General features: G+C 45.2%; 1 protein-coding gene across 7 annotated transcripts in view; it reads right to left on the bottom strand.

Annotated features, from left to right (window-relative positions):
* Positions 1–3,306: 3,306 nt before the first annotated feature.
* Positions 3,307–12,545, bottom strand: part of dync1i1a (dynein cytoplasmic 1 intermediate chain 1a) — a 34,268-nt gene continuing 25,029 nt past the window's right edge. For all 7 annotated transcript variants that reach the window (XM_086136963.1, XM_086136965.1, XM_086136959.1 and 4 more), the window contains 6 exons: positions 12,073–12,186; positions 11,766–11,899; positions 11,427–11,571; positions 8,848–8,988; positions 6,989–7,114; positions 3,307–5,490 (listed from right to left, as the gene is read on the bottom strand). In XM_086136963.1, coding sequence (XP_085993089.1) covers positions 5,380–5,490; positions 6,989–7,114; positions 8,848–8,988; positions 11,427–11,571; positions 11,766–11,899; positions 12,073–12,186 — 771 coding nt within the window. In that variant the 3' untranslated portion in view covers positions 3,307–5,379. The remainder of the gene's footprint in view (positions 5,491–6,988; positions 7,115–8,847; positions 8,989–11,426; positions 11,572–11,765; positions 11,900–12,072; positions 12,187–12,545) is intronic.

Here is a 12,545-nt window from a genome sequence, read left to right on the forward strand (position 1 = left end):
TTTCCTTCATTGACGCGAACGATCATGTTTTGTGTTCATGCGTTGAGCCACCTTGACTTCATGGTTGCGTGTGTCTCAGCAAATCTTTTGACTCTTTTTTTTTTTTTTTTTTTACGAGGCTGTAAAAGTATGCGGAGTCTCCACTTGTCTACCCAACCTGCCTGCAGTTTATGACAATACCGGTGTGCGTGTGCATGCGTGCATCTATACAGCCGTTGCCTACATTTAACATCGTCTTCTGCTTACCTGTGCAAGTGTGTGTGTGTGTGTGTGTGTGTGTGTGTGTGTGTGTGTGTGTGTGTGTGTGTGTGTGTGTGTGTGTGTGTGTGTGTGTGTGTGTGTGTGTGTGTGTGTGTGTGTGTGTGTGTGTGTGTGTGTGTGTGTGTGTACATGCTCGCGCGCGCACACCGCGCGTGCATCGGGAGACAAAGTGTATTGAGAAAGCGGCACGGGAGGTGGGGACGAGACGAGCTCCAGCCTGCAAGCCCCAGACGGCCTGGCTCCGCTGGGGCTGCACCCAAGCACAGAGCGGCCTTTGTCACAATAATTATCCTGACGCTCAGCCTCTTCTTGACTGAAGCTTCCGTGTTGGCTGGCGCTCTAGCGCCACCATTCGCCGCTGACAGGAACGTTGTCTGTGCAGCGACATGATGCAAGGCGTGTGGTTGTGTCTGTAGGATCATACCCGAGTGAAACAAGGCACATTTTAAAAGCCCGTTACAATCTAAGTTCTAGTATTTGATGAAATTGTAATTGGTACCCAACCTACTTTTACAATCTCAATGACAATCCACTCCCAAGTATATTCTCTTCTTTTGCAGTGTTTCTTGGCTGCATTGCTTTCAGAACATGTCTGTTGATTATTTTGTCGAGTCAGATTTCAGCATCTGTGTTGCCATGTCAACCTAATCTGCCCAGGGCCTTTACACTCAGCCCTATGAGCCAATCTAAGTTAAATTACTGTTTCTCATGACGTACAAGTTGTTAGCATTGTAATTGCCAGAGTCCCTTTTAAAGGGTTTTGGAAAAATTCATCAAACGAGGCCAGTTGCGATTCAACCGTTGACAATTTTCCGGATGACCTGCATGACTGAGAATCGACGTAGATAGCAAGAAAAACGACATCGTTAACAATACCATTGAGGATTTTTATGGATACTTTGACAGGAAGTTAAAAATGACTTGGGCAATTTTGCTACTTGGTTAAAAAAATAGCTTATGAAATCCTTATGAACAACCCTTTATAGTGGGTGTCCTGATAATAATGTGGTATCAAATGTCACTTGTGCACCTGCTCCTCATAATGCTGCTGGGAGAGATTTTTTTTTGCCCCAATAGTTCTCTATCCTTACAGTGCGGATCCAAATCCGAGTCAAATACGGCACGCTAAAGCAATTTTTTTTCTTTCCCCCCCCCTGCTTTCCTGTACCCTGAGGAGGACCGGATCACATATGCCGTCAGGCAGAACTCTGGCAGGTCAGCTCAATTTCAGTAAATTGAAAATGAAATTATGCCCACTGTGCAGTTGTGCCGTGAAGCCAACGATGAGCAGAAATAATGACTTTTTTTAGAACGTGTGGTGATAAAACTTTCTATTTATTAGTTTTGTTAACGTATATAATTTATCATTCTCCAGTTTGATATGATGACTCCCCTACACGAAATCTCCCATGTTTTTGGAGTTGAGCAAAAAAGTAGGACGTGTGAGTCACACTGCGCTCCCCCTCAGACCTCCACATGGCATACTGACTGTTTGAGAGCTCCATGTTTGAGTCAGGCGGCCTCTGACCGCAGGCTCCACGGCGGTCGCTGCTAATTAGAGCGCTGCTGGCTGATTGGGAACTGGCTTTTGGATCCCTGCTGCAGGGAAGCGACTCACATGGCTGCAAACCATGCCTGCGGGGTGGCTTTTCCAACCCTAATGTGTTGTTCATAAACACACACACACACATGCGGCCAAGGCCTGTCTGCATGTGTAATGTTGTAAGCAAGCAGAGGTGGCAAAAGTTACTTTTGTAAAAATAGACTGATAAAAAGATCCGAGCGCTGTACGCTGGCAGAGAAGTCATTTGAAATCTCTTTAAAAAGAGACTTCAAGCTGTTTATTGCCACTCCTTGTTGAAGTTTTCTCTCAAACTAAATCTAAAAAGCGAGTTTAATCTTGTATATAAAAAAAAATACATGCAATACATGCAGCCAGATTATATATTAAAAAAAACTCACATACATATATTCTTTATCCTCTGTGAAGAATGACTAATATTACTGATGTATGGAGGAGCTTAGACGGTCATGTAAAGTATGTTCTGTGTTATAATTCTCCACGTTGCTAAGGTGAGCACACCCAAATAAGCAAGACAATGTCCATTGAATTGAAGCAAAAAATTATGACTTTTTCCCTTCATTACTTTGTGGAAAAATTATTGGCGAAACAAATGTTTTAGTTGCAAACATGGTCACAGAACGAATTCGACTTGTATCTTAAGGCGCCTGGTACCTGATATACCACCATTGTAAATATGAACAAAACATCTGCACCGGTTTTCTAAACTCTAATATTTTCGTAGGAATCTGTTCGCGAATGTGTTATGTTGATGTTTCGCATGTCGTTGTCTGAATATGAATTACATCTCGGCGCAGTCACATGATCAAAGGCCTTTTTGAGAAAACATTTGCATGAGGAGACAATGTTTGTTTTAAAAGTTGATGTCAGCAGCGCGCTCTTCAGTGTCAAGGCACAGCATAAGTTGGAAAAATCATAATTCATAATCGTAATTTTTCCTTGCGTTCCCACCACACGACTGGAAGCCACAGGCTCCGTCCGGGTCTGAAACGAGAGCCATGATTTCTGTCTGCTTTTCGTCACTACCACACTTTTATCCTCCCTGTTTTCCAAATTTATTTATCAGCGGTTTCAGCATTCTGGCAATTAATGTTTCACGGTCCGTGCAGGAAATTGAATTACTTGCTCGGTTTGTCGAGCATTATTTAACCATTGACGTGTCTGTGAAAAAAAGTCACCGTTGGCAATTGAAACTGAATTACAGTAAATGCAGCTTTCATTCTTTGGCCACGATCAGGTCCTTGGAATATCCATCCATTTTTTTATACCGGGTGCACCCTGGACTGGTAGTCAGCCAGTGACAGGCTGAAATATAGTCAAACGAACATTTAAAAGTTTGGAGAAGATAAAATTAAATCTGCAGTATGTAGTCTTGAAGCTTCATGCAAGATTTGATTGCAGCCTGACTTGACTCCTCCTTTCCCCAGTCACGTCTCTGCCCAAAGAAATGCCCCCAGCTCACAAAATTGTCAACATGATTTATTCCTGATGAAATATGGCCAAAAACGAAATGCTACCGGTTTGATGTTGTATATGTTTGCGTCTTACCGTCAATTCAAACATAAGAGAGGCGATCAACCTATCTGATGACCCAACGGTCATGTCAGTGCCGGTGCTTGCAACCTTCCATGGCTCAAAAACCAACATTATATCCCTTGACATATCCCTCCACATATCCTTTTCGTGAGTAGTATATCTTCCCGTCCAGGATCACGCGAGAGCAACAATAGCCACAGTACAGAAGAGCAAAGTCAAATAATTAAGCACACATGTGACTGTTATGCATGCGAAGGCCACACGGCTTGTAATTCGGTGCTTTAGTGCAGGTGGTCAGGCTCTCCCCGGTGGCTGCCGCTGACCTTCTGAATAGTTCTCATTGGGTTGGCACAAAACCCTAAAAAAAAGCCCGCAAGGAGTAAAGCGCCCAAAGGTGCGGTTGATGGTAATGACGGCGTCACGGATGATTGAGGCCATTCATGCACAAGTGGATGGTCGGCTGCAATGTCGTCACTGCCCCCGGTTTACCACTCACTTTGACAGTGTGCATTGCCCTCATTACCCGTCCATTGTCTGAGGAAGAGGAGAACAAAAGACGAGTGATGAAATAACGACCTCACTTTTTAGGGAACGTGATGCGGACACGCTTGCGGACTTGTTCATTGTGTGTAGCGCACATCCTGCTTCACGGTTAACCACCTTGACCACGCTCTTCTTAAAGCGGGGGAGAAAAAGAATCATTCAACCCTTCATTCGATGCAGTTCCGATTACATTTGAGATTTTCATTCGATCAACTGATGCCAAGTCTGATTTGAAATAAGTGATCCTTTTAGAAACATGTCTGAGTGTATTGAGTACACTCTTGATTGCGTCTCCACAGGGATGCCAGCAGGCGCTGTGGTGATCCTGGCTGGTGTAGTCCAGACCTCAGGCTGGGGGCCAGAACGCTTGCAGTCGACTGCATGGGAAAAGCTAAGGTAGCTTTTTTATATTCTGGCTCTTTAAATCGTAGATACAGTGAACCGGATTGTTGACTGATACAGAGGTACATCACGGGAAGCGAACCGCAAAATCCATCTGACAGCGCTGTGGCGAAAAAAAACTAACAAATATTGAATTTGGATCCATTTGAAGCACAGCGACTCAAACCATCGTAATAAATGTGAGTAAACACAAAACAGCTCCCAAAATAAGTTGCGCTCCTGTCTCCACAGAGATGTCACTTGCACATGACCTGTTCTCAGTTAATCAGGACAGATAGCCCCCATTGGATTGTATTTATTGTCGTCTCACTACTCCCCTGCGCCCCATTCTCTGGAATCCCTCGCTTGTTCACAACAATCTCAGTTGGGATTCTTTTAGCACAATACATGACCCAATAAGTGACCTACAATGTAATGGACCAGATTACACAATGTGAGAAGCCCATTTTTTTTTTCAAAGCTGCAGTGCACATGTGCACTTAAAGTAGGCCCACAATGTCGTTTTCCTGTGCATGAAACGTCTACTTGTGCGTTTATTTCAGTAGTTTTCAGTGTACAAATGTTTCTTGTGAGCAACATTTCTGGAAAAGCCGATGAGGAAGCCAAAACACAAGAAGCTTTCTGAACTGTCGTATGTTAAACATTTGTAGTTCATGATCGAACATCAAGCCAAAAGGCCCATATGTGACGCCCACAAAACGTAGTCTCTGGAATACGCATGCAAGTAGCCCAACGTGAAATGAACATGTCGTTTGTAAACAGTGAGTCTGGAGACCCTTGCTTGAGTTTTTCACACGAGTGCAAAGCGTTTGTAGAACACAACATCTTAAGGCTAAAATGGGAACCACATTTCAGAAATTGTTAGCCACGCATTACCCTACGCGATCCACCAACATGTACAGGGGAGCAGAACCAGAACATACAAGAACAAACATAACGCAGTCCAATGCACGGGAAGGCTGGGAACCAACGCAAACAGGAGTAAGAAGAAGCACATGCGACGGTTGACACCGAGATAAGCACACCGAGGCTCCGCTTTGGTTTGATGTGGCTCTCTATGAAGCCAGCTCCATAGGTCCTTCCTCCTCGCCATCCGCATGGTTGGCACGGATCTCCATCAGCGTACGGGCGAAGCGTGTCCAGTCGTCACTGTGGGCCACCGACAGCTTGTGGGGGATGTCGTAAAATGGAATTCATGTCAGTTTCAACATCGCCGAGCATTACTTTTTTTTTTTAAAGGCAGAAGTTAACCCATTCAATCCCAAATTTTCCCCAGACATTTACAAGTCTAAACCAGGTGTCATTGGTAGCCCTTTTAAGTAATCAGTCATAAAAAATTTTAGAGCCCTGTAAATTAAATCATTGTTGTCCTTCACAAATGTGACCGGTGGGATTAAATGGGTTAATACAGGTCTTCAGCCGGAATCGAACCCCAGACCTGTGCACGTGCTAAACAGTCGTCACTGTGACGCCATTGGTCAACCGTAACCCACCTGGCCAACCCATTCATTTTCAAATGGCACGGGGCAAAACCACAAAATGCCAATACTGTATTTCCCCGTCATACCGCCATAACAAATTCATGCTAAAATTAGCCGTGGTAAAATTACCGGGTGTCGAGCTAATGTGCCAACACTGCCTTAAGCTGAAAATGCCCGCCTGCGAACATGGCGGGGATTTCAGGCGGGGTGCTTGCTCGCTTTGTGGCAATGGCCAAGTCACGTGGAGGCTATTTTACAAGGACATGAAGAAAAGGAAGGAGAAGGGGGATCAAACACTCAGCCATAACAGTTCTGACATTTGGGTAAACGCGCAGGGCTAACGGACCCAAAATGATCCATTGCGGTGTTTGTGGAGGTTTTTACTGTAGCATAAAGTACTTTATATTTTTAGTTCATTGTGCGTGTCTTTCACCAGCAGACCAAACTCGCATGAAACATCGCAAAAGTCCAGTGTGGACAGCAAACCCTCAGCAAGTCACTTATATACAATTTACCACTTTGTGTCTCACCATATGTTGGCATCGCGACGTGTCATTTAATGCAGAGCAACTTACATTTTTTACCACGAGAAGTTATAGAGAAGAAAGAAGTGGGACGTCAAACCTGGCTGCAGGGAGAGAACAGCTCCACCTCTTCTGGGAAGACTAGAGTTTTTATTTGTTGGGATTGTTGTCGGAAAAAAATTGTGAGGTCAGAGGCTGAGCTCATTAATACATATTTGCAAGCTCATGAAAATGATTGACGCTTCATCAGTCTGATTGACCACTGTGGTTTCTTCAAAATCCAATTAGAGATATAAGACGAGGCCAGAGAGTTGCAGCTATTTTTTTTTTAAACAGATTGTTGTGATAATGTAAAATGTTTTTTGGGGGGGACGAGGGGGTGGGAATTGCCAAATATGTTAAGTATTGTGTCGTGAAAACTCAAAAAGATTTAAAAAAAATAACCATCCACAAATCAATGACAGGCACTGGAGAACATCGCAGTGCATAAAACTGCCTCTGAAGTTCATTTTTGTTTTCATTGTATTTTGTTGACAAAATATTTGTTCAGTTTTCGCTTTTAGTTACTTTTTTTAGTTTTTGTCAACTAAAATAACTTTGCTAGAGAACCCAAAAGATTTATAAGGAAGTGTGTCCATCTAGTATATCACGCTGAATACCTCTCCAGTATCGTAGACCCACACTCGTCCCTCCGAGTCACCCACAGCCACTTCCTTCCCTCCGGATGACCAGCGCACTCTGTTGAGAGCTGACGCACCTTCTATCGTCACGCTGGCCGTTGGTACCTAGCCAACAAACGTTTTGCATCCATCAGCACACACACGAGACGACATGAAATGATATTAGGCCACGTGTGATGTTGCCGACGATGATGCTTGTGAGTTCCTTTTTGGAAACGGGCCCTTGAATTGCATCTTGAAAATGCCACGGAAACATCTGAAGGCTTTCCATTTCATGTGTTCCTGACATATGGCAGGCGAGTCTGACAATGTCACCAGTGGAGACAGAGGCCTTTGGCATCGTGTCACCTCACACACAGAGCCGCCGCTGCTGCTGAGTATTTAGAAGCGGCGCTAACCACAGACTGGCTGCCATTAGCCCGCTTGAATCCGCAGCTCCGCCCAAGCGGGTCAGAACAGAGCATTTCCAATTGACTGTATATAAATGCGTGTGCGTGCGAGAGTGTGTGAATATCTCCTGGAAATGAGAACCAGGCGCTCCGCACTTCTCCGTTAATGTTGTTATGACTGTGTGTGTGTTTTAATGTGATGCTAACAATGGTAGGCTGTTGCTGTTAGAATTTGTGTGCGTGCGTGTGCACGTGAGTGTGTGTGGTTTTTTTTTTTATACCTTCTGTACATCCGCTTGTGTGTGCGCGAGCCAATGTTTCTCAGAAAGCGCATTGTTAGGCCAATTAGGCCGTCTATAATGAACTCTTCCTCTGTCAAAGAAAGGCCCCTGTTGAGGGAACCATGGGAACGCTGTCATCTGCGTGCCTTGTGCAGACGAGCACCCAGCCATCGTGATTACAGTTTATGTCGATAACGGGACGACACGTGAGACACCTTTTTTCATTTTGGGCCAGTGAATGTAAATGTGTCCGTATGACATGGAAAAGCGAAAGTTGTTGAGGATAGTGTTGATGTTGTTTCTATGGTAACCAAGAGACAGGAAGACTCTCATCTCCTGCTTTTTAGCGGCGTAATCCACACCGCAACGACAAAGGATGTTTTTCCTTTTGAAGATGAAATGACTGCAATTCTGCTCCTGTTCACCAAAGTGTTGTACCACATCCCCATCTCTGCTTTATAGATGAAATAGGGAAATAAGATTAAAGTATTAACATAGCATAAGCACTAACCACGGATCAAATAATAATTCGGCATGCAAACTCCCAAGTTCAACGTTGTGCGTTCAATTAGATTGCAGCGTACACAGCAACAGTGCGCATTGGGAGAATTGATCTTTTATCCATTTATTTGTTGCTCTGTATTAGATTTTGTTTCATGAATTATTGGAGAAAAGATCAGCTGTCATGGCATGTGACATGTGTTCTCTGTATGGACTAGAGAACAGTGAGTTATATCAATACCAGTTTGAGCTCTTCTCCTTTTGCTAATCAATCATAACTCATACAGGACCGAACATGGTGACAAAGCACCTGCTGCTACTTCAGTTATCGACTTAACTCCTTGATTGCATTTTGGCCATAGTTTGAGGATGGAAGACGGATGGAAGGGGGTGGCAGGGTGCTGCAGTTGCATGAATATTGTACAGAGGTCTGTAGGAATGTTGGGAGGCAGCCTGGACGAGTGGATGTCACCCGGCGTGATTTAAAGCAAGGGCTGTGGGAAACGCCCACGGGGTGACGAGGGCGGGGCGCGCTCGGGTGTTTGGTTGTGCGGTTCAGGTCGAGGCGTAGCAACGGGCCCTCGGGACACACGTCAACAGAGCGAAAACACACCCGCGATGACCTTCAGTCAGCCATCCATCATGGAAAACACACACACACACACACCTCCGTGTCGTTGTTGAGGTTCCACAGGTCGAGACGGCCCATGCCGTCCACGGAGGCGAAGATTGCAGGGTGCACGGGCGACCACATGACATCATAGACATAGTCGGCGTTGTCCTCAAAAGAGTACAGAGGCTTGTTTTGCTGGAAGAGATCAGAAGATGTTTATGATGGTGCAAAACAGCTGTAGAGAGAGAGGAAAAAAGTGAGCGTTCAGGGTTAGAGCATTTGACTGGGTCGAGACGAGACGAAAAGAAAAAAAAAAGGAGCGCGAGAGAGAATGGAGAGAGGGAGTGAGCGAGCTTCAGACAGAGTGGCGCTGCCTCAGCCTTGGGGCCTGTCTGGGTGCGCAGCCTAATTAAAAAGCCTCGTACATTCACACAGCACCATAAAACCGCTGGGAGAGATGAAAGGGAGGGCCCCTCCACAAGGTGTACTGTAACCTCAGCACAACAGCCTTCTGCAACAGAGATGGAAAGAGATGGCTAATGCGAAGGGAAAAAAATATGGATCCCATGAAACGGATCCAAACAAATGGCGCTCTAAATAAAAGCAAAATATTTGACATTTTTTCAGAGTGCAAGGACAATTGTTGTACACTCTGCAGGAAACCAAATACGGGTTTTCATTCATTCAGTCAGTCATTTTCTGAACCGCTTTATCCTCACAAGGGTGACGGGGGGCTGCTGGAACCTATCCCAGCTGTCCTCGGGTAATAGGCATACACCCCGAACCGGTTGCCAGCCAATCGCAGGGCACACAGAAACGAACAACCATTCGTGCTCACAATTACACCCAGGGACAAGCTAGAGTGTTCAGTCAGCCTGCCGTGCACGCTTTTGGAACGTGGGAGGAAACCGGAGCACCCGGAGAAAACCCACGCAGTCCCGGGGAGAACATGCAAACTCCACACAGGGAGGCCGGAGATGGAATTGAACCTCTGCACTGTTAAGTCGACGCACAACCACTCGACTACCGGGCTGCCGCGGGTTTTCATAATCGAATTAATTTCAATATGTAAATTTTTTTATTTCGTCGCAAGCTGATCTGCACCGCTTGTGCTAACAACATGGCTGCAAACAGAGAGGAGCTAGTTTATAAAAGTAGAGTCAGTTTTGCTAACCTAACCATTTGGTGCCCTGCGACTTATATACATTTTTTATCCAAAGTATGTGCTTCAAGGCCAATACCAATTTTACAGAGGTACCGAAGACGAATTGGCTTTGTATGTTTGTTCGGTGTTTGTCGGTGGTGGTCATGTACAATGGCAACAAGAGGTTGTGTGAATGATACAAACACAAAATTCCTTAATTTGGTTGTCAGGATCTCAACAAATGAATGACTTTCTTGGCCAAGTTGTCATCGTGGCTGCAAAGTTTCGAAGACTCCACATCAGTCATCTTGAAGGTATCCTACCAACCAACATAATGAATCAACGTTGGCCGTGGTCACCTAACATCCCTCCCATTTTTCCTCTCGAGCCCCAAAGATTGCATCCATCATTTCCAGAAAACGACATGAAATATGAACTCGTAAGCACAAGCATTCCCGAAATTCCATCTCAGCTGAGCTTGCAAGAATAGCCAGAAGTTTGCTGGATTTTGTTGATACATGTCCTCTGCCTTGGTGGTATGGTTCAGTGTGAATGTGAGTTTGAATGGCTGCTTGTCTCTCTGTGTGTGCCCCGCAACTGACTGAGGACCAGTTCTAGGGTCTAGTCTGCCTTTTGCTCTGCGTCAGCTGCAATGGGCTCCAGTTCCCCGCAACCTTGAACAGGCTAAGCGCAGTCGAAAATAGACATCGTTGTGAATCTTTGAAATAGAAATCAGCTTTCCTGTTCATTAAGAGTTTGATGTACTTTCCATCCGCCCCCTCAGTCAAGATCACCTCATCTGATTGGAAGTTCCGAGAAGAGCGTGGCGCACTAACATGTCATCAATCCCTTTACTCACTGAATACGTTGACCAAAAGAGTTCATGTAATGCCGAAAACCCTCGCTCCCAGTCAGCTGCCGTGACTATTTCAGACTCCCAATGTTTATATTAAGCGCAGCATTGGAACTCCGTAATGTAAAAACATTAGCGGACTACTTTTCGAAGACCCTTTTGAACTTGAGAACGATCGAGACGTCAACCTGAATGTGCGGTTGCGAGTCATGCTCCACTTTGTGAAGGCTATGATTGGTGGGCGGAAGGTAAACCCCGAGGGGTTTTTAGGTAAGCGGTGGCAGCCTGCTTGAGGTATGTCAAAGCATCTGTTTGCACGCAAACATACACACATACTTAGATTAATGTCCCGCATGCCCACATACAAATATGGATAGGCATAAGAGGCAAAGAATGCATTCCTGTGGTGCCCCTCAAAGGAAAAGGGAATTCTCAAAACCTAAGACCCTCTCCCATTTCACGCGCTCCATTTTGATTGCTTCTCAGGAAGTACCGGTAAACTCATTGACAAGCATAGCTGAAACTTTCTCTTCAAGATTGAAGTTGTGGTCAAAGCTTCACAAAGGTTGTGCCTCAATCGAATTTGACACGGCGACGCAGCGCAGATCCAGCAGCTCGAACGGGCAAAACACTCACTTTAGTGCTCCAAAGTTTGACTGTCCAGTCGAAGGAGCAAGTGATGAAAAGGTGGGAAAAATCCACAGTGCCCACGGCGTTGTGACAGCTGATCCCTGTCACGGGTCCCTGGTGACCCTCGAACATCTCACAGATTCCCGCCTTGCTAAAAGGAGGAGAGAGAACAAAACCTTGGTTCTTGTGCCTATTTTTTCATAAGCTGACCATTTAAATGGAATACTTTTTCATGTCAAAAGGACAGTTTCTCCAAATTTGTCCTAATCGGGGTTACTAGGCACGTCTCCTTTTGCAAATATGTTGAGTGTGTGTGTGTCTATTTGAGTGACTCCGTCCACCAACCTGCCGTGTCGGGACGCAGTGTACACCGTGCCCTCCTCGCTACCGACGACATAGTTGTTCACATCTCCTGTAGGGAAGGCCATGCCGGTCACAGCCACCGGTTTGGATTTATTGTAGACCAGTTCCATACTTTCCTACACAAACACATCCAGACACGCATGTACGCACACATTGTACACATTAAAGCCAAGAAGAAAAAAAAAAAAGCAAAACTCCGACAACTCCTACTACATATACCGTGCACATATGCGACATTCCATCTTATCAGTGAAGAAATTTGATAACATGCGATGCCGTGTGGTGAAACCTGAGGCTGAGACAGCATGTCCAGACTCCAAGAGCACATCCTTCCGTCTGTAGACACGGTGATCAGGTTGTTGGCATTTTGCGTGCCGACCACGTTGACACAGTACACGGGGTGCTGCACACAAGGGCCAGATACAAAATGACTGTCCTTAGCTGTCACTCTGTCATACCTTCTCTTCTCGAAGCTACTTGTGCACGTGTTGCTTCTCACGTCAATTATACTATTGATGTAATTTGGCATAATAGTCTTTGTGTTCAGACTCAACATCCCTTGATAAAATAAAATGAAAAACTACAGTATATACTATACTGACCCGAAATCTTGACCCTGATAGTCACACGCTGTCATTCAGTACTTGTTCGGTGTAGTGGGCTCACTTGTTTGGTGCACAGTTTCCTTTGACTGGACTCGACATCTGGCTACACGCGCTGCTGTGCAAATCCACAGGAGTGTGTGAAACCATAATGTCATTA

The sequence above is a fragment of the Hippocampus guttulatus genome, chromosome 18, assembly GCF_054856545.1.
Source record: "Hippocampus guttulatus isolate MCC_2025c chromosome 18, RoL_Hgut_1.0, whole genome shotgun sequence".
Taxonomy (NCBI): domain Eukaryota; kingdom Metazoa; phylum Chordata; class Actinopteri; order Syngnathiformes; family Syngnathidae; genus Hippocampus; species Hippocampus guttulatus.